General features: G+C 45.1%; 1 protein-coding gene across 1 annotated transcript in view; it reads right to left on the minus strand.

Moving 5' to 3' along the window:
• Window positions 1–17,164, minus strand: part of SLC1A2 (solute carrier family 1 member 2) — a 64,475-nt gene extending 47,311 nt beyond the window's left edge. Inside the window, exons 1-5 of the mRNA XM_055423842.2 lie at window positions 16,927–17,164; window positions 14,797–14,949; window positions 12,263–12,513; window positions 7,025–7,193; window positions 2,560–2,686 (exon numbers count right to left, since the gene is read on the minus strand). Of these exons, the coding sequence (XP_055279817.1) occupies window positions 2,560–2,686; window positions 7,025–7,193; window positions 12,263–12,513; window positions 14,797–14,949; window positions 16,927–17,056 (830 nt within the window). The 5' untranslated portion in view covers window positions 17,057–17,164. The remainder of the gene's footprint in view (window positions 1–2,559; window positions 2,687–7,024; window positions 7,194–12,262; window positions 12,514–14,796; window positions 14,950–16,926) is intronic.
• Window positions 17,165–22,491: the final 5,327 nt, after the last annotated feature.

The raw sequence follows: 22,491 nt of genomic DNA on the forward strand, positions 1-22,491 counted from the left end.
CAACATCAGTCCTTCCAATGAACACTCAGGACTGATCTCCTTTAGGATGGACTGTTTGGATCTCCTTGCAGTCCAAGTGACTTTCAAGAGTCTCTCCAACACCAGAGTTCAAAAGAATCAATTCTTCGGTGCTCAGCTTTCTTTATAGTCCAACTCTCACATCCATACATGACTACTGGAAAAACCATAGCTTTGACTAGATGGACCCAAAGCCTTTGACTGTGTGGATCACAATAAACTGTGGAAAATTCTGAAGGAGATGGGAATACCAGACTACTTGACCTGCCTCCTGAGAAACCAGTATGCAGGTCAGGAAGCAACAGTTAGAACTGGACATGGAACAACAGACTGGTTCCAAATAGGAAAAGGAGTACATCAAAGCTGTGTATTGTCACCCTGCTTATTTAACTTATATGCAGAGTATATCATGAGAAGTGCTGGGCTGGAGGAAGCTTTGCATATTACCATTTATTAAACTCTCAGCAAGATCAGAATGGATTCAAAAGACAAAAGATTATTTTTTTTGCCATGCGCATGTGGGATCTTAGTTCCCCAACCAGGGATCGAACCTATGCCCTCTGCATTGGAAGCATGGTGCCTTAATCACTGGACCACCAGAGAAGTCCTTAAAAGATATTTTAAAATATTTTTACAGCATGACATTGTGTGCGACTTTAAATCTTCACACAAAAGAAATATTTAGAAATCTAGCTTTGCCTGGGAAGTTGAAGAATCAATACAATAATTGAGAAGAACACAATATTGTACGAGAATCTTTTCCGTGTTTCCAAAGTCAATAAAGCAATGATTAGAACAGAGCCGAACTATTAAATATGGTTCATGAAATCATGAGGAATATCTTCTTGATCTAAGACCCTGGGGCTTTCAGCTAGCCCACTTCTTCCTAAAGTTTTAGTAGGAATTTACTACAGGCACATCAAGGTGCTTGGTGATAAAATACAAGTTGAGAACAGATTTTGCCCTTGTAAGGTGGGAAGTAAGGGCCAAGAAAAGGAAGAAGAGATTAAACAGGTGGAATTTCAGGGGAAGGAAAGTGGAGGAGGATTGGGGAGGCAGGTGCAGGGGACTGGAGCAGGCAGAGTGAAGGAATCTGTAACCCAAAATTCCCATGGCAAACAGAACACACATGTTGTTTGGTCTAAGAGTGGTTTTAATTTATTCCCAGGTAGGCATACAGGACCATCGTAGGGATCTGAAATGAATACATGTAAAAATCGTTCTATCTGGTAGATTCTGAACATAAGAAATTTCCCGTAACTGGAGGTGACACAGATCCCTTGTGAAGGAGAAGAAGCTAATGCTGTCCTGGGCTACCCTAGACTTCAGAACCACTGACCATAAACACACATGAGATGAACTGGAGACAATACCACTCACATGATTCAAACAACAACAAAACCCCCACCCACGTACACACCAAAGACTTTGATATCACTATAAACACCAGCTCCTCTTCTCCCTGGCTATAAAATCTTAGGCAAGTTAATTCACCTCCATGAACCTCAATTGCCTTTCTGTCAATTGGGAACCATAACACCATCTTTGCAGGGTTATGGGGATTACACTTGAGAGGTATGAAGCACTCTCATGACTCTCAGCAGATAAAAGGAAATCCATAAAGATCATGGTGATCATGACAATGTTAAAGAATCAAGATTTAGTGTCTTGGGACCACAGCTTTCTCTCCTGTAAAACTGGAGGGTGGAACCAGATTTCCAAGAGCGCTTAATCCTGTGTGATGGCACTTGTTCTTGCATGGCCTAAGAACTGCCTTTTATTTACTTATTTATTCATTTTCTGTATGAGTCATGAGAACCCAGATCTAAGAGGCATTTCATTTTGGACACCAGAATACTGGAGAAGTGATTCTCCCACACACCCTGGGCCATGCCACATCCTTGGGATCTTGGCCCTATCTCAGTGCAGTGTATCCTGATATTGCTCAGATTCACAATAACTGATTGATATTTCCAGCTTGTCTGGTTTTCAGTTTTTTGTTTTTGTGTGTATGTGTGTGTTTTTTTCCTGCAGGGCAGAGATGGGTGAACTTTTTATGAAAGGGTCAAATAGTAAACATTTTAGGATTTCAGCCTACAGTCTTGGTCACAACTACTCGACTCTGTCTTTTAGCACAAAAGCAACCTTAGACAATACATGAGCAAATAGGTAGGCTGGGCCCCAACAAAACTATTTATGGGCACTGAATGTGAATTTTGCATAACCACGTGTTGTGATTATTACTATTCTGGATTTTTTTTTCAGCAAAGTAAAAACATAGAACCCATTCTTAACTCACAGGCCACACAAAACAAATGGCAGATAAGATCTGTCCCACAGGTTTTATAGTTTTCCTGATCATTTTCTATGGAAAATTCCAAAAAAGAGAGTTCTATTCCTTTTTTTCAAAGTCTTTCCAGAGAAATCTTTCCTTGATTCATGCCTGCTCACTCTTTCCTGCTAGGAGGGTCCAGGGTCCTTTGGAGACCCCAAGGCCACCTCACACCCCCACCACAATGATGTAAGAACAGATCCACTTACCACATGATCATGATCACTAACTTCATTACTATTTCATTCAAAATGTTGAAGAATTCCACCATCAACTTGGCCTGCTCGCCCATCTTCCCCATGGCAATGCCAAAAGCAATGAAAAACCCTATCAGACCTGTTGGGTGAATCACAGAACACAAAAGGACAAATGATAAAATACGTCTTTTCTTCTTGTTTGTAACCATCTCCTGTGTATGCAGCCATATTCTCACTACTGGCTACCCTATGAATTAAGCATTAAAAGACAGAAGTATTATGTCCCACACTGAAAATACCTTTCCCCTGCATAATTATGGCTTTCCTGAATATTTTCCACATGAGCAAGTTGAACTGTAAACAGGTTAGTTCCTTGGAGAAAATGAATTCATTTTCATTCTAAACTAAAAAGTACTCTCTTCTCTCTCTCTCCCCCTCACTTATGAAGTCATGTGCAAGCAGATTCCATTAGTACATAGATTAACGAAGGAAGGCTTGTTGGGACTTGGGGATTATCATGCAAACCTTGGAGCCAATATTAGAAGAGTAGAGACCAATTAGCCAATTCAGTCTTTGCCAGGGTTATGTCTATATTAGTTTGGTGTTATCCCAAATTAATGCATGGTTGGTATATGTTTCACTTTAGGAAAATCCTAAACATGAAATTATTTTTCTACTGCTTGTTTGAGAAGGAGGAAGAAATCTTGAAAAATCAAAGGGAAAGCAATGAGAAATCCAAAACAGCTGGGAAACCCCAGATGACCCAGTTTGTTTGGATTTAACCTGTTATTTATTAATTCATCATCATTTTTCCCATGGTCCAAACGGTTAGAACGCTTTCTTTTTTATTGTGTGTGCTTTTTTTTTTCAGGATCATAAAACTAGAATATACTCTTTGTTATTTCGTTGGCCTTCATCTCCTTTTACTTGATGTCACTTGACTTTCATCTAAGTGCAGCCGCACCCCAGCTCCCAGGGTCGATCTAATCCCAGGCCAGGAGGGTCTGGGGAACCCTGTCCCCACCTCTTGATGTCAGCGTCAAATTGCACTAAGTCCTGGACCAAGACCAACCGCCAACCTTGGATCTTACTGCTGTGTTGCCTTTGCCTCATTCTCTGGGTATCTGTCCTGGAAACCTGCCTGATATGTTAGTTCCTCCAAGGCAAGACCCAGCTTTTTTCTGCCCGGAAGATTCTCTCTGCCATCATTCCCTCCGCCCCTCTTCCTCAGCATCTCGCCCTGGAGTCTCACCAGACTCTCCCAGAGTCTGGGTGCACTCCATGGCTAACAGATGTCCCCATACTGCCTGTGGGGGTGGTGTCTCTGGATTTCTGATAACCAGTCCTCATGTGCCCCTCAGCTACCAATCTGTGATTGCCAGTCTTGGTATTCCAATGCTAATGACTTGCATGGACTATGCAAAAATCAATGTCATTGTTCCCTTGGCAACAGGCCTGTGCTTGCCCATCTGACTTCTTTTCTGCCCTGTAGTATGGGCCATCCACTCTTCCCTCTCTCCCCTTCCTCTTCCCTATACCTACTCTGTCCCAGTTTGGCAGACTTTATTTCTAGCCCCTCCTTATTATATCCAGTTTCCTACAGTGTCCATTTATGTCCATAGTCTTGAGCCATGTCAAGGTAAATTATAGCATTATGATTTGATTCTCTTAGGGGAAAATTCTTCCTGTCCAAACTTCTGAATTTACCTTTTCCGTAGTTACCAAAACCATTCACTTCTCATACCAAGTACATATCAACCCAGATTGTTCAACTGTCCTTTGCTGGACCCTCTCTTCTTCAGAAAAAAGAATCTAGCACTTGCACTGAAATTCTTAATCCATGATATTTAATATTTCCCCTTTTCAGCTCTTAGCCAGAAAGATTAACTAGTGACTTACAAGTCAGTTTTGGCCATAAACACAAAGGCTTAATGAGAATTAGCGTGACCTAGAATTAGAGTGACCTAGTTCTGCAGTAACAGAGGAAATCAAATTTAGGCTCATCTCAAGCCCACAGAGAGGAGTTTTCTAGGTGTGTGGTGAGTGATAATCTGTGAATATCATGGCTGAGAATAGCTAGTGTCACGTGGTTAATTCCATCTGGAAATTTTAAGAGAAAATGCCCAAGGTCTCAAGGTCCCAAAGAACTAGAATAAAATAGCATCCCTGGCAGGGTCAGCAGAAACTGTCCATCTCCATGAGTATAAGAAAGAGAGATGTTGAAAGGAACAATCTCTCACAGGAGTTGACTTAAGTGGTTGGGATTGAATTGAAGTGAAGCCCAGAGTCGTCTGGAGGTTTGGGGAGTAGAGAAATGAGTCTTTAAAGAAGTGGGAGGCTGGAACTGGAGTTTTTATCTTCACTATTGCAATGCTTGATCATTGGGACTTTCCAAAGCCAAAAAACAAACCAAAACCAAAAAAAAAAAAAAAGCCACCATCTCTGCCTTGGAAGACCATGGAAAGAACCTTATTTCAGCCATGATTTGTAAATGGGAAGTTTCTCAACAGTCTAACTTCCCTTAGCTTTCCAGGGCCTCAATCTGCACTTAGAAACTCATGGCCAGCCTGTCATTTCCCTCTGTAAACACTGCCTCATTGAACTCACTCACTGGAACAGCCAGTGTTTCATTTGAACAAAGCCCTCTTAGGCTTGGTCGCTGGGGTTGAGTGAGTCCTGAATGGTGTTGAAACTCCCCAATACAGCCAAAGGTCATGTGACTTCCCAGAATCCACCAAGACCCTGGAAATGACCACAAAAAGTCTTCTGAATGAGTCACTCCAGAGCCCTGACCCCATTACTCATGGCCACAGTACAAAACAGTGGGGCCACACTGACCGTGGGTCGTGGGGGGACACAAGGAGTTGGGAACGCCTGATAGGGTCACAGATATCTGGACAGTGGAAAGAAGAGCCACTCAAGGTTGAGTGCGGAGGGTGTTTGCAAACCCTCCTCCTCAGAGGAGCTCTCCCACTTTCTCCTTCCTCCTCTCGCCTCTCACTGATTGTCAACAATATTTATTGATCTTCTGTTGCCTGGCAACGTGGTCTGCTTATCTCTTCCCTCACTCTCAGTTCCTGCCAGGTCAAAGAAAAAGCACTTTTTAGTGGTGGGGCGATCTTGCTGAGTCAACTATTCTGGATGAGTAAGGAGCATGGTTACCAAATTTAGAAGAAAAAAAGGACTCCCAGATGAAATCTGAATTTCAGACAAAGAATGCATTCTTTAAATACGAGTATATCCGGTGCAATATTTGGGACATAGCCCTTTAACATTATCTGTTGTTTATCTGAAATTCACATGAAATGGGCACCCTGTATTTTATCTGACACCCCTACCAAAGAGACAAGGGCATTTGATCTCCTAGATGACAAAGCGAGCTCAGTCTTTTCTGAAGAGCTCTCATTCAAATCCTTAGAAAGCTCGCTCTGCATGGATCAGCATATTTCTTCCACACAGATCTCCCATTTCTTGTACCTTATGACCAAATGCCTCTCTGTCTTGGCTTGGGGACACCGTTCTAGCAGTGGACTGGGTTATGGTGGGGAGAATGGACCCAGGGGGTGGGTGGGGAGTAAACTGAGCAAACTGGAGTCACCCCCATGATGGGAGTATCCTCTGTGGGTTCTTTCCTACTGAGCAGCTCGCCTTTCTGATGAGAGCAGCTCACGTGATAAAGCACGTGGCATGTACCACTGGGTCCGCGTGTACAGTCTCATTGAATCCTCACAATGATCTACAGGAGAAACGCCAACTCCATGCCCACTTTACACATGAAGCTTGAGACACAGAGGAATCTGTCCACAATTAGATAATCAGTGAATGGTCCATAAGGGATCCAAACAGGATCCAAACTGGTCTAACTGCAGAGACCAAGAACCCCTGTGATGGCATGTTCAGAAGCTTTCACACTTGGGGAAATGGCTCCCTGGAAACCCAGAAAGTTAAAACAAAAGCCTCTCCTTTTGAGAAGCTCCTTTTAGCACCAATGCCAACACTTTCCACTTCTAAAAGTACTGCCTTTGTTTACAGACTGTGAGGACTGGGGCGGGACTGCTCCTATGCCTACACAGTCCTGGGACTCACACAAGGGTGGCTAGAAGAGAAAGAAATGAAAGACTTGGAAGTGTAACCTCATGAAATGGAGAGTCAGAGAAAGAGACTGGCCAACACCAGGCAGAAAGTCGGGGGAAGTGCCCCGTGAGTGTCAGTCCCTTCTCCTTCTCCGACTCCAGTCCCCACACCCCCACGTGGTATTGCCCCGGCCTTCTCCCTTGCCCTTCATCTCAACTCTCAGCCCCAGTCACCCTCAGATCGCTCCCCAGAGAAAGCCTCTTGCTCCACCTACAGGACAGCAGGGCGACTGGCTTTCTGAGAAAGAAACCGGGGATGCCCGGGTGCTGCACTGCGGGGAAGGCCGGCCACGTGGCCCTGGCAGAGGTGTCTCCCGGAAGGAGATGAAGACAAGGGTGCTCACCTAAGACATTCATGCCGTCCTTGAACTCCAGGCCCTTCTTGATAACCACCTGGGTCTCCTCCGGAGCCTCGGTCACAGTCTCGTTCAAGAGCGATAGGACGGCATTGGTGGCGTTGCTGTCCTCGTCTGATGGGGGGGCCACCAGGACCTTCTTCGTCACTGTTTGAATCTAATGCGATTGGGGGAAAAAACATACAGATGAGACGCTGTTAAAATAACCAAAATCCTAGCTAATTACGTGTCTTTAAATTTCTAATATGCCAAAAATAAGAAATGTCATAAATGAGATTATAAAATTGGGGAGTATTTTATATGTCTGTGTTTGACAGAGTGATGCTTTAAGGCACAAATGCTGGTGAGAAATGGCTGTCCTCACCCCATGGTAGGGACAGGATTTATGACATTCTCTTGTAACTACTATGAGCAGTATGGTCAGCAACAGGACACAAACTTTGAGCGGAGGGACGCCTGTCTGCTTCTTTCATTCCCAGGGAGACTATATCAAATATGAGACCCAGTTGGCCGACCTGCTGGCCCCTGTGACGGGTCCTGGATCTGGCCAGGAATAGGAGGGTGGGGGTCTTGGTGGGGGTCAGATCAGCACCCCATGACCCACAAGATTTGCTTCTCTCTGCCTGGTTTCTGTCACACGGAGTCTTCACAGACACACTCTCATGCGGGCTCCTGCCAGAGCCTGGCTCTGCTGGGGATTTCCGTCTGGCTGCCAGATGTGCCAGCCACCAGCAGCCACCACAGCAGGGAGGTGTGAGGTGGGAAAACAGCCTCTCCTTCCGGGCAATGATACCAAGACTTGCTCTATGTTCCCCAAGCATCTCTGGGCCAACAGTCCCCTAAGAAGCTCTCAGGCTCAACATCTGGGGCAGCCATCCTATTTTCAAAGGTGCCAGACACTCTGCATGCTGTGAAAACGCAACGTCTGAGCCCAGAGAATCACTACCTCCCTGGGCATGAAAATAGAAGGCGTGCAGAATCCTAGAATGTCAGTGTCGGCACATAGTAGGCAACAGATGGCCGAAGCCCAAATAGACACGAAAGAAGAGGCATGAAGAAGTCACGTGACTCATCAGACGTCATAGAGCTATTGGGACTTCAGCTCAGATGCACTGACCACCACCGAGTTCTTTCATCACCTGTGCTGCCTGCTAGACTATATGGACACAATCCTCCAGCAGCTGAGCCACGAGTAAGCAAGGCTGAACAGATCGGCTCTCCTAACTGGAAGAGGGAGAATACACTCCCTGGGGCAAGGCAGTGCTCTGTGCTCCAACCTGGCCACATGCACTTGTGCTGGGATAGGGGCAGCCCGGCTGAATGGGAGCAGGCAGCTCACAGCCCCCTTGGCCTGGGCAACGTCGGCCCAAAGAGAGAATGCAGGAGGCATCTGAAGGGACGCCTCCATGGACAACACAGTCATGTGCCCGGGGACAAAGCGGGGACCATAGCAAATACAGGCCTATTCTGAGAAGGCTAAAAAAGCTAAAGCTCAAAGGAGTAATGGCCATGTGTGTGCTCAGTCACGTCAGTCTTGTCTGATTCTTTGTGGCCCCATGGACCGTAGCCTGCCAGGCTCCTCTGTCCACAGGATTCTCCAGGCAAGGTTACTGGAGTGGGTTGCCATTCCCTTCTCCAGGGGATCTTCCTGATCCAGGGATCGAAACCGTGTCTCTTGAGTTTCCAGCATTGGCAGGCGGGTTTGTTACCACTAGCGCCACCATGGCCGTCGGCCTGAATGAATGGTGGCCTCCAGGATCAGGTGGCAGGTGTTCCATGTTCATGTGACATCTGTCTACCCCTTATGTCAACAGGAGCCCCTCAAGACTCACAGGGCTGAGTAACTAACCCTAGGACACAGTAGTTACTAAAGCAGGATTCAAAGTGAGTTCTAGTGACTCCAAAATGCAGTTCCCAAAGAGCACAGGTGAGTGACTTGAGCTGGAGGCCAGGCGCTAGCGATGCTGCCACCAAGATGGGGTTCTCGGCCTTTCTTCCTGGCAATGCCATGTCACCATCTGAGCGTTCCCTGTCTTCCAACCCTCTTCAAGACCCTCCTAAGCCCGTGGGATTGCTTGTGGGTTAAGCTCCCTTTCCTCTGGGCTGCCCGGAGACTGGCTTATGAAATCTGCACCCTCTCTCAGCCTGAGGTAAAATTTTCCACATGATTTTTTTTTTTTTTCTGGTAGTCTGAACCCAAAGAGACCATGTCCTTGGGCTTCGCTGGGTTCGAACAGCTCACTCTTCATGTGAATTTTGCCAGTGGAGGGGTGGGTCCAGGGCCGAGCGGGGCAGGGAATGGCCCGATCCTCTATCCTGGTGCTGCCCCCACTCCCCAGTGCCCTTTGCCCAGGGCAGCAGCATGCAGAGATTGCCCATCGACTGGATGGCTCAGGAAGCATGAGCACAGCTGACGCCACAGAACACTCCTCTAGCTCACATCCACAGCCCTGGGGGCCTGCCTGCTTCTCATTCCTGCCCCAGTCACTCAGACGAAAGAGGCTCCTTCTTGGATGGAGAGTGGTTGTTATCGGGTACCAGACGGAAGCCCAAATCTGTCCATCTCCCCTCCCTCCGATACTACTCCCACCCCCAGTCTCCTACCAGCTCAGCCGCCAGCTGTTCCAGCTCTAGAGAGCTCTTTCCAAAACGTTAAGAATAGACTTGGCACCTGGTTGTGTCCATCACCTCAAAGCCAGCAAGCTCATCTTTCTAAATAGGCTGGCTGAGGGACAGGGGCATTAGAGAAAGGGTACCTGGAAGCACCCCTTCCCTAGCCTGTTTTATTATTATTTTTTTTAATCTATGACTGCTTGCAGGACAAAGAATGTTTTTATTTTCTTAAATGCATTTATTTATGGCTGCACTGGGTCTTCATTGCTTTCTCTAATTGCGGCGAGTGGGGCTCCTCTTCTTTGGGGCGTGAGGGCTTCTAGTGGCAGTGACTTCTCTTGTTGCGAAGCACGGGCTCTAGGTTACGCAGGCTTCAATAGTTGCAGCACGCGGACTCAGCAGTCACAGCACATGGGCTCAGCCACTCCATGGCACGCAGAATCTTCCCGGCCCAGGGACCACACCCATGTCCCCCTGCACTGGCAGGCAGACTCCTGTCCACTGCACCATCAGGGAGGTCCCCTAGTTGGTTTCTAGTCACTCCCCACTCAACTTCTCCTGCCTGGGATGTTTCCTTTAATATATCTCCTTGCTACAAGTGCATCCAAAGTGGCCTTGGAAAGCAGATACCATATTCCAGATTTATCCAGAGTGCACTGGCTCAGCAGTGGGTGGCAATGGGACCTTGAGCGCAGCTGGGAATGCAGACTTTTCTTCTCTATAACCTGTTTCCTAAATTTATTCTTCTGTGAGTCACTGGAAATGGCTGAAGAAAGTTGCTTGGTTCAAGTTTACTTCCAACCAGGGCTAATGGGAACTGAGGTGTATTCTAACCTAAACTAACTTTGGGTCTAGTCAACAGGCTGGTTGTCTGTTGAAGGGGGTCTGGGCAACTGACTCAGTGGATTTATTTGAGAGAGGCTAGGATTTGGGACCTGGGACCTGGGACCCTTTGCTGCCGTGCTTACACCGGGGCAAATGTCTCCTCAAGCAACAGTAAAAAGAAGCTATTAGGGACTAAAGACAGCTGCATGCATGCACAGTTGAGGCAAATTATGAACAACATAATGCAAAAAGACCCAAAACCCAACTGCCACTTCTGAGGTTCCTGGAACAAAAGCAGGGTACCAGGCACGACCCCTGCACACAGCACCACCAAGGGAATGGGCAGACCACCCAAGGCACCCTACTGGCCTAACCCCTGGACTACCCTGCTGCTGCTCCTGCTGCTGCGGCTAAGTCGCCTCAGTCATTTCCGACTCTGTGCGACCCCATAGACAGAAGCCCACCAGGCTCCCCTGTCCCTGGGATTCTCCAGGCAAGAACACTGGAGTGGGTTGCCATTTCCTTCTCCAATGCATGAAAGTGAAAAGTGAAAGTGAAGTCACTCAGTCATGTCTGACTCTTAGCGACCCCCTGGACTGCAGCCTACCAGGCTCTTCCATCCGTGGGACTTTCCAGGCAAGAGTACCCAATTTAAGGGCCCAGCTTGTCCCACACCCCTGCACTCCCCCAACTGCCCCCCCCCCACACACATCCAGGGACAGAGCAAGAGAAGATGTTACTTGTTCTCACTCCCTCCAGCTGCAGCCTGAGGTCAAATAAAGCCTTGCCTGAATTTCTGGTCTGACCTCTTATCAATTTCTAGAGTCTAAGAACTCTGGCCGGTAACATACCCAGCAGAATCAACAGGTTTTAAAAACTGTGTGTTAAAAAAACAGATATGTGTGTATGCAGTTGGTAGGAGTATATATTGCTACAAATTTTGTAGGACCATTTTTTATAACATCAGCAAATTCAAAATATCAACTCTTTGACAGGGCATATTTTGCTTCTAAAATTTATCCTTTAGAAATACTACACAGCAGAAAAAGAAAGATGACACTAAAACACTGTTAAGCAAGAAAGTGGAATGTAGCACCATGTATACGATGCAATACTCCCAGACTGATATTTTTTTATTTTATACACACATACACAACATATATGTGACAAATAAATATAAATATATATATATACGTATTTATAGGAGGAAACATGAGTAGCCTAGGGAAGGGACATGGGGACTTTATGTGCATCCAAAAATTTCTTTAAATTTCTACAGTCCTCATTACTTTGACAAATACCCTCAAGTATTAACTTGATGAATACCCAATTACTGGGCCCATTCTGGAGATTCTGACTCTATAGAACATAAATAAGCATTTTGAAATGGATCATGCGTGGTTTTGCTACATTGCTAAGATCGAGAACCCCGGGGTACTCTAGAGGGTTGTGGGAAAGGGTGATAAAATTGTGCCTGTGGATGATACAGAGACAATAACCAAAAAGAAGAAAAATAGACAAACAGGAAAAAGGAGAAGAGAAATTCCAGAGCTGAATGCTATTAAAAGTACTGCAAAAGAAATGGAAGTTTAGGGGAAAAAAACCAAGAAAAGACTAAGCGACTCCTATCCGAAAATTCTGCCCTAGAGGAGCCCCCACAACACTTAGGCAGAGATATAAATATGAAAAAAGTTACTGCCCACAGCTGATTTGCTGACATAGTCTCAAAGTTATCACCTTCATAACTTAGGAGTTTGGAGAAGCAAGACTATCCAAACTCTGGGTTACCTGCTGAAAACAGGCTTGAACAAGGTTTTCAGGGAAGAGATTCCGAATAAGGTCCAAAAAGGCATCTAGGCTGGACACTTCATCGTTCTTCTTCCCAGGCCCGAGTTGCTTCTTGAGTTTGGGGTTCCCTGGGTGGATGGCCAGGACAAGGATGACCCCCAACACCGCGGCAATGATGGTCGTGGACATGTAGTACACCATAGCTCTTGTCCCTAATCGGCCGCTGGCTTTAGCATCCAGGCCTGACAACCCTGGATAGAAAAAGAAATCCAGAAGGATTAGTTCCATTATCTTTCTGTTTCTTGACCCTGTCTGCCTACCTATAGCTTCCCCAGCTGCTCAGTGGTAAAGAATCCACCTGCAATGCAGGGGACCTGGGTTTGATCCCAAGGTTGGGAAGATTCCCTGGAAGAGAAATTGGCAACCCACTCCAGTATTCTTGCCTGGAGAATCCCCATGGACAGAGGAGCCTGACAGCTTACAGTCCAAGGGGTCGCAAACAGTCAAACACGACTGAAGCTACTTGGCACACATACCTATAACCAACCCTCAGCTTTGTATTACTCAAATGTATTAATGATTAATTAAACCTCCTTCAGCTGAATATTTGGTCAACGCCACAGTTTACGATTCAATTTTCCAAGGATATTTTTGAGATTCTAGAGGGTGGTGCTAGTGGTAAAGAATCTGCCTGCCAATGCAGGAGATGCAAGAGACACAATTCTATCCCTGTGTCGGGAAGATCCCTTGGAGGAAATGGCAACCCACTCCAGTATTCTTGCCTGAAAAATCCCATGGACAGAGGAGCCTGGTGGACTGCAGTCCATGGGGGTCACAAGAGTCAGACACGACTGAGCGACTGATCACAAGCACACAGGGAACTGGGAAGAGTTGGAGAACATCCGGTCCAAGGTTTATAAACTGGATGATGACAACATTTTTTTTCAGCCTGTGATAGTGAAAGTTGAATGCTCTATTCAATTTTGATTCTGAGATTATGTCCTTCCCACTTCTTAGGTATTAAGAAATCCTTTCCTTATGAAGTGGTGATGCTGGTACATGTTAGGTTTTTTTGTTTGTTTGTTTGAAGGTCCTCACTTAGGGAAACAAAAGGTTGATAGCCCTATTATTCAAAATCTCTTTTGAATACATTGCGGGTCACAAAATCCAAAGTCTGGGAAAGTGGAAGTGGTTCTAGCACAGCCCTATCACTCCTTTCAGGTGAAACCTGATCAGACCATGTTTTCTGACCTTGTGTAGGGATATGGGAACACACGCACAAAACACCAGCATGGTTGGAAGCTCCGTCTATATCTCAGAAGCTTCTGTGATGGTTAGCAGAAATTCCAAGCAAGTCACAAAAACTCCAGCCTTCACTGGGTTTTTTTCCAGTAGTTTCTTCAGCTTTTCTACTTCCTGGTTTCAGTTCCTGCTTTTACTAGACTGAGATATGCAGCTATTACTGGGGATCAGTCTTTTTTGCCATGGAGGAGGAAGCTATTATTGACATTAACTTTTCTGAATGAATCTGACCCATATATGACCTATTTGTCCTTACAATCTGAAGTCTAACTCTAGCTAATGGAAATGAAACTTCCTTACTGGGTTGGCTAATGTACAATCTATTAAACAGGCATGGAAAACAAATTTGCCTGGTTTCAAAAGGAGCTTTTAAAGTAAAATACAGCTTTACGCAGCCTGAGGCTGAATGCTAAGACCTTCCTGACACCAAGTGCCAGCCCTTTCCCTCACTGGATTCATTGGCCAAGCAGCTCTGAGACTGTAACAGCTGAATCTCTTGGAGTTACCAGAGCTTCACTACATTCATAAGGTGGATAGTCTAGAACAGATTTCTCAAGGTCACCCAGCCTGTTGGTCCCCCAGATACAAACCAAAACCCAGTTCTTCATCCCTAACGCAGAGCTTAGTCTCTAAAGTTCAACAATTTCAACAACATTTGAGTAATATTTGGTAAGGAGGAAAGTACCTGTATAAGCCCAGGGAGGGGAAAAAAAATCCTTTCAAATGAAACAACACTTTGAACCAAAAAACAAGTAGATGTGAACTATACATTAAGGGTATCTTTCTTCTGAAGCACTCCAAGAGTTTCATAGCTAGTATTTCATTTATCTTTAATAACCACTTCCCTCTACACTCAATTAAATATTAAAGAAAAAACTTCTTTTTCTATATTTTATCTTTATTTGTCAGTTTCTGAACAAATACAATTTAGAAAATGGGAAAAGTGTACATTAAAAATTAAAATCTCTAGAGATGATCACTTTTAACATGTAGCTATTTCGTTTTTATCTTTTATTGTTACACAAACAGATGGACTGACCAATAGATGGCAAACTCTTTTTTTAGGGTTGCTTATTTCAGTTTTAGAGATAGGAAAATCAAGACTCTGAAGAGAAATGGCACAGAAGATGATCAGATTCATTGATTCAACCAAATTGAGATTTTATGGTCAGTCCAAAAGCTAGAGCAAGAGTATGACCTACTTTGACCCAGTGCCAGAGAAGTGGTCTTACCTGTGATTAAACTGGAGATGATGAGAGGGAGAATGAGCATTTTCAGCATCCTCATGAGTATATCCCCTGGGAAGGCTATTAACATAACCACATCTGGGTGGATAGGAGATGCCAAGCGAAGAAGTCCTCCACACACTGCCCCCAGGATGACACCTATAAGGAAGGAGAAAAAATATGAATCTATTTTTTGCCTTCATCACATGAATAGCTCTAGGGATATAGTTCAATAACATTGACTTTTCTAGTACCTCTCTATTATCAGATGATGACTAACACATAACAAAAATACCATTAGAAAAGTGAAGTTAATTTTGCTGACTTGTGAGAAAATGTTTTCTATCTCTAACGCTTCTAAAAGGCCACACTGGAAGAGTCAAGAAGAGCCTTCTGAAGGCTTTGTGGGAAATATAAACTGGCAACTTGATCCCAGTTTCTTTAGGATATCATCCAATTGCAGAGTCAGAGATTGTCAGTAGAAATAACCCACAATGTCAGATACGCTTTTCTTCCCAGCCTAGGCTGGGTACATGTCATTGTGTCTAATATATTTCTTATCTTTTTAACGGAATATCAGACAAAAGGAACATTTATGTGACCAAACTGGCGCTAGTTTTCTTTTTTCTACTATTTTCTTTGACTTCCAGTCATTTCCCCTTGGCTCATCCTCAAGGAGCTTTGTCTTTGACGTCTATGTCCTGATACATAATCTTGAAACATGTTGATCTTAAGGGAGATCAAGGAGGGTGTCTAAAAATATAAGATTTGGAAGGAAACAATTTGAGCAGAGATGCTACCAGGAGCCTTTCGCTTTGCATACTCAAGGATTCCACAACAAAACCTTGGATCGCTCCACACCGGTGGCTAATATAAGCCACCCTTGTGGAAACCACAAATGGGGTCATCAGCATGATTAGAGGCAGTGAGCGAGGCAGGGGGTCCTATGGGATTAACTCCAGAGATGCAAAGAGAGTAAGTAAAACGGTCAGAAATCTGATATTTTTTTCTTCCACAAGTGAAGAGCACACTTTTTAAAAACTAGGATGAATGAAATTTCATCCCTTCTGTGGAGGGTAACCCTTGGAAAACCCTACCACGCCTGAGGTTTTCTTCTATTAAGTGAACTGAGCTGGGGCAAACGTCCACTCCTGACTGTATTCCATTGACATCCAAGATGACTGACTCAAAGGAGAAGGCATGAAATGATGCGGTTTCAGTTCAAGAAACTGCAATTTCCCCCATTTTCAATAAATCCTGGTTGAAAATCCAAGGCTAAGTCTATATCAATGGTCACACAAAAGGACAACCAGAGCCTGGGTGATTCCAGAAGCAGAGAAGCAAGGCTTCTGAGGTGGAGCTGGAGCAGGGCAAAGCTTCAGGACAAGCCTCTTCCATGCTGACCTTGTTAGCTACTGTGCTAACTGAATCTAAGTTAATGAGGTGCATGGAGAAGGTGAATCCTTGGAGTCCTGTTGGTGAGGTTTTGGCAACTGTTGCCTTTACCAAGATGCAGGCACTTCTCTAAATGTGGTATACTGATCATCTGCTTTGGAATCACCTAAAAGGTTTAAGGGGCTTCCCCGGTGGCTTAGTGGTAAAGAATCCACCAGCCATGCAGAAGATATAGGAGATGTGGGTTGGATCACTGGGTGGGGAAGATCCCCTGGAGGAGGGCATGGCAACCCACTCCAGTATTCTTGCCTGGAAAATCCCATGGACAGAGGAGCCTGGTGGGCTACTATCCATATTGTCACAAAGGGTTGGACACGAGTGAAGTGACTGAGCCCACACACATGCACAGAAGGTTTAAGATGCAGATTCCAAGGTCTCATGCAAATGGCCCATAGCACAGTCTGTGTGAGCAGGACTCGGGAATCTGCATGCTCATATACCCACAGAAACTGTTCAGGTTCACTGGAATCTGAGATCCACTAGAACCCCAAGGAGGAAAACATGGCTGGGGCGGGTGAAAGGGAAAAGAGTCTCCGAGGCGGCTGTGCCAGGGCAAAGGTGGGGTTAGGCAGCACGTGAGGCTTGCTTTCTGGGTTAGTGTGCCCGCTGCCAGAACCAGCTTCCACACAGAGCCAAGAGAGATCCGGGGTGGAGGGGTGGGCGGGGCCGCCTGTCTCCTACCGAACACGGTCAGGGTGAGCAGGAGATTCTTCCCCAGCTTGTCACACAAGCGCAGCCCCAGATGCCGTGGCTTCAGCTCCTCCGTGCTCAGGTGGCTGTCGTGCATCCGTACTTCCACCTGCTTGGGCATGTTGTTGGCACTGAAACAGAAGTGAAGGCAGTGCTTAGAGTCTGCTGGGCACCACCTCTCTGCAGTTTGAGGGGCTCAGGATGTAGGAGGCGAAACAGCCTCCCCGGGCACAGCTGGGACTCTGGAATCATTGGCAGGGAAGTAAAAAATCAAAGAAACTCAGGGTGCCCTGAATGACAGTTCACCTGTAAGCAGGACACCAGGACACACCAAATGCCAACCAGCTAAGTGTTTTTATCCCTATTATCTTGAATCATCACAGGAAAGGCATCGCACAGGCAGTGGAAGTTTCTTCCAAGAGTCTCATGGTAACTCTCCAAGGCGAGTGTCCCTGTCCCATTTTACAGAAAGTAACTTGCCCAGATATGTTTGGTTCCAAAATCTGAGCCCTTTCATTCTTGTATCAAGAGCAAAAAGATGACTTTTTAATAATCTAAGGTCAGGAAAGTAAGCCTGAGTCACTGCTAAATTAAATGCCTCTGAGCTCCAGTCTTCCCCATCCTGGACACGGAAAACTCAGACAAGCTAGTAGTCCAAGTTCTACCTCTCTTTTGGAAAAGATGACTTTTCTAGTTTAAAAAAAATTGATTCCATTGTGGTTTTTAAAAGGTCACTTGCATTATCAGGACTCCTCTGAGCTGCCCAAGAGTCATGCTCCTCAGTGTCAAAGGGGCATCTCTCTAAGCAGCCTGTGATCACCTCCAACTGCAGTTGCACTCCAGTCCTCTTCCAGAAAAACCCCACGTGAACCCAAGCTCTGCTAAGTCAGCCATCAGAGACCCTGCCAGGACAATGAGTAGATTGTCTCTTTTTTCCAGCTATGTCACTTCCTGGGCCAAGAAGATTTCAAGTTTAAGCTTGGGGACCAACACAGGAAGAGCATTTTTTTTTACTTTGACATCTTAGGACATTTCTGTTAGCTGTCATTTACAATTACCATCATGTGACAAATTAAAAAAAAAGGTCTTTAACACCTTGAAAGACAAGTCACGGTCTCTGAATAAACAACTATTTCCAGGTGGCGCTAGTGGTAAAGAACCTGCCTGCCGATGCAGGTAGACCCTAAGAGATGCCGGTTCGATCCCTGGTTTGGGAAGATCCCCTGGAGGAGGGCATGGCAACCTACTCCAGCATTCTTGCCTGGAGAATCCCATGGTCAGAGGCTGGGGGCCTGTGGTCCACAGGGCCTCAAAGAGCTGGACACGACTGATTCACCTTAGCACACATGCCTTTCTTCAAGACAAACAGGTGTCAGCCTTACCCAGATATTCCCACCACAGACTGGAGAGACATTCCTTTGGAGTCAACGCCAACCTGCAGACCAGTGAGGATCTTGGAATCAGAGAGCCTGGGTTCAAATCATGACTCTATCACTTGCTAGCTGTATGGTTTATAGAAAGAAGGGCTCGGAACTTCCCTGGTGGTCCCGTGATTAATAATCTGCCTTCCAGCTCAGGGGGAATGGGTTTGATCCCTGGTTGGGGAACTAAGATCCCACGTGCCGTGAGGCACCTAAGTCCACATACCGAAACTTCTGAGCCCAGGGTCTCAACTAGAGAGCCTGTGTACTGCAAACTACCGAGCCCAGGCCCTCTGGAGCCTGCAGACCAAACTGGAGAGAAGCCTGTGTGGCTGCAAGGAAAGAGTCCTCGCACCATAACTAACACCTGACATATCCATAAATAAATAAATATTCTCTAAAAAACAAAAAGAAAAAGGAAAGAAAGGCTCGAGGCCTAGCTTGTGGAAGTTAAACATGATGATGTATGTTAGGCAGTCAGCACACACGGTTCCTTTCTCCAGGGAATATTCATGACAAGTGTGACATTTAACTTAGGGGACCCATCCAGTTGCACCACCATTCAAGACACCATTAGGGACATACAGCCAAATGGTTTCCATAGTGCAGTGGTTCTCACGTTTGCCTAACAACACATGAAAAGTCCCCGGTTCAAAAGTGGGCGGAAACAATCTTTGGAGAAGGCAATGGCAACCCACTCCAGTACTCTAGCCTGGAAAATCCTGTGGAGGGAGGAGCCTGGTAGGCTACAGTCCATGGGGTCGCAGAGTTGGACACGACTGAGTGACTTCTCTTTCTTTCTTTCAAGACACCAAGCTTAGCTTCTGGACTCTCAGAGTCAAGACCAGGGACCCAATACAATGACTTACTTTTTCTTAACAAACTGCTTAATGTATTTGCTTCTAAAATATTTTAAAATTAGGAGCAATGCAGCAAGGTCTGGTAGAACACTCAGATGAAAACATTAGTCAAAATAAAAGCATCTCAGTCTTCCTACAGTGGCCTAATTTTCTACTCAGCTAGTTAGTTTGGGGGCACCCCCCGACTATCTGGCATGTGTATATTAATGATCATTCAGGCAGTCTAAAGAAACAGGGCAGGAAGTTCACTGCAAGCAGACAAGGGCTGTCTGACCAGCAAGCAGTAAAGACCATTTCCTCCCATCACCAAACAAAACAGACGGAAAAGTTCTTTTTACAGCACAGCAGGGAAAATAATCAAAACGATCTTTTTAACATGGATGAACCATATTTCCATGCTTGCATTAGGATCTTTTTATATTTTTAAACACTTCTCTAGCCAATAATCTGAAGCTGTAAACCGGGAAATTGCCAATAAAGAATGGCGGCTGTACGTGTTCTGAAATGGTGAATGCATTCGTTAGCCAGCCCTTGGCAAAATATTCCATGAGCGCCTCGAGAGCGTAATTCCCTGCCTCCTGTTTCATTTGAAGCCCTCCTGCCACTGAAGTTAGAATCATGGTTGGTATTTCAGTGAGACTATCAAGTATTTAAACCCGACATTCTGGCAAGACCCATACGATATAATGAAAACGTCAGGCATCAAGACAGCCACGTCCAAGTAAAAACACACAAATATTAGGTTAATGTCCACACCCCATCAAGCAGTGTGGTTGCATGCATGTGGCCCACCCTTCTGAGTTGCACAAAATCTCTGTTTAATGATTTGCCTTTTAAGCCATGGCAAAACATCCCTGAAGCCCAGAATCAAAACAGCCACATCAAAGTGGCAGCATCAAAATCTCATGAACCCACAAGTATTTATTGAGAGGGTGCCTGTGACTTGCTCACTTGGAATCAAACACGTGCTCCAGGCTCAGAGAAGCTCTAACATCTGCGTGTAGAAAATCATTGGTAGAGTGCATCAAGGCCTCGGCTTGCCTCTGGGGATGCAAGGAGTCCTCTAAGAACTCTTTGTAAAAATCCTTGATAAGTCTAAGTGATCCCTTCACCCCCAAGAACACAAAGAGAGCTTGAAATGGAGAATATTATAGAACATAACGTTAAACAACATGGTAGAGCACAACACAGAACTGCTTCTAAGCCTTATATATCCTCAGAAGAAGAGATATATTGCTTTGTTTTTATTTTCTAATCATCTTTAGGGTTGGATAGCATCACCGATTCAATGGACATGAACTTGGGCAAATTCAGGAGGATAGTAAGGGACAGGAAGGACTGGCATACTCCAGTCCATGAGGTAGCAAAGAGTAGGACCCGACTTAGCAGCTGAATAACAGCAATCATTTTTATTCCTTCCTATGGTTGTAAGGTTTTTTTCCTTCTAGTTTTACTGAGATATAAATGACACACAGCACTGTATAAGTTTAAGGTAAGCAGCATAAAGATTTGATTTACATACAATGTGAAATGATTATCACAGTAAGTTTAGAAAACATCCATCATCTCATATATGTACAAAATTAAAGAAATAGAAAACAATTTTTTCCTTGTGATGAGAACCTTTAGGATTTACTCTCAACAACTTTCATATATAATATACAGCAGTGTTATTATATTTATCATGGTGTACATTACCTTCCGGGAAGAGATACAGTTTTTCATATGATTTGACACACATCCACAGCTATGTGGATGCTGGTTACTGAATGTACCTAGTAACAGCAGTGATAGCAAGGATACCTGGTATTTCCTGAGGACTCTGTGTGTCAGACACGACAGTCAGTAATGAGTAAGGTATAATCTTTGCCCTTAAGGAGCTCGTATGTGGAACACAAAGCACAGGGTCTGGTACTTGTCTCCTTACATACGGGCCATGATAAGATCCTGTACAGGATGCTATGGGACCTTGTTAGAACGGTGCCTACTAACCTAGCTTTGGGGAAGAAGAAGAAAGTTCAAGAAAGTTTCCCAGGAGGGACTGATACCAGAGCTGGATCTTAAAGGATGGATTGAATTTAAATGTCTACATCCTCCACCACTCTTTGAACCCTGAGAGCAGGACTGTGTGCTTTAACACCTGGCCCCAAGCACTTGATAAATGTTTGTTCAAAGAAACTATGAACTGGAAAGCAGCTATACAGAGCACTGTGCTTCCTCCTGGGAACCAGGTCCTTCTACAGTAGCTGGCAGCACACCACCTAGCAACCCTCTCACCATTCTGCATTTATTCCACAAGTTCCCACTGGGCATATATTACAGGCCCCGTGTTGTTACAGGTGCTGAAATAACACAATAGACAAAAGAGACAAAGCCCTTGCTCTTGCAGGATGTACATTTTAGTGGAGAACAAATAAATGAATAAATATATTTCAAGTAAAGATAATATGCTAGGAAGAGGGTAACATGCAGAAAGAAGACAGAGCTATTTTGCATCAGCTGGTCAGGAAAGGAGAGCTTCCGTGATAAAGGGCATTTGACCAGAAACCTGGAGGAATGAGGGGTCTCCTAAATTAAGAATGCAATTTGTCCAGCGCTTAGCAAAATAAATGAAATGTACACAATCTAGGAATGTATTTGTCCAAACTAGCGCCTGAAGCTCCCACCAGATGCCGATTCTGGTGTCCACATGTTGGATTTTAGCACAGACACAGATTCAAACGAAAGTCAAGGCAGTAACGCTACATCCCATTATCATTGTGAATATGGTGGATTTCAATGACTGTCCCAGCTTCAAGAGAAATGAATTCCAGAGAAACATGGGTTGGACCCAGGAGGAAGGCTTGAGGTCATAGCAGCCTGCAGATTTGCTACCCTGGCAATGAACAGGAAGGGCAAGGCCTGATCTGGGTAAGTCTGTTGGATAAACACAATAAGTTAATCCAAGTGCACACACTTTTATTAGCACTCCATTCCTACAACTTGTGGCTATGCAGAGAGAACCAAGCAATAAGGACTCTGAAAGCCCAAGTGTGATGGCTTGGTTCTACCCAATGCATCAAGCCTGATGCTCTCCCCAAACTGTTCATCACCTCTATTTCTACTTGAGTCCCTTCTGGATGGAAGATTTAGCAATGCAATTCCTTAACAGAGTACTGGAATGTTCCATAAGCCAGTTCCACCAGATCTCTCTCCACTGCCCGACAAAGTCAGGCCATGTGATGGGAGAGCTTCTTGGATAATCCAGACTTGAACAGTGAGCCGATAACTTCCTT

This window comes from Moschus berezovskii, chromosome 14 (genome assembly GCF_049115385.1).
Source record: "Moschus berezovskii isolate FMDL1 chromosome 14, NW_MosBer_1.0, whole genome shotgun sequence".
Taxonomy (NCBI): Eukaryota; Metazoa; Chordata; class Mammalia; order Artiodactyla; family Moschidae; genus Moschus; species Moschus berezovskii.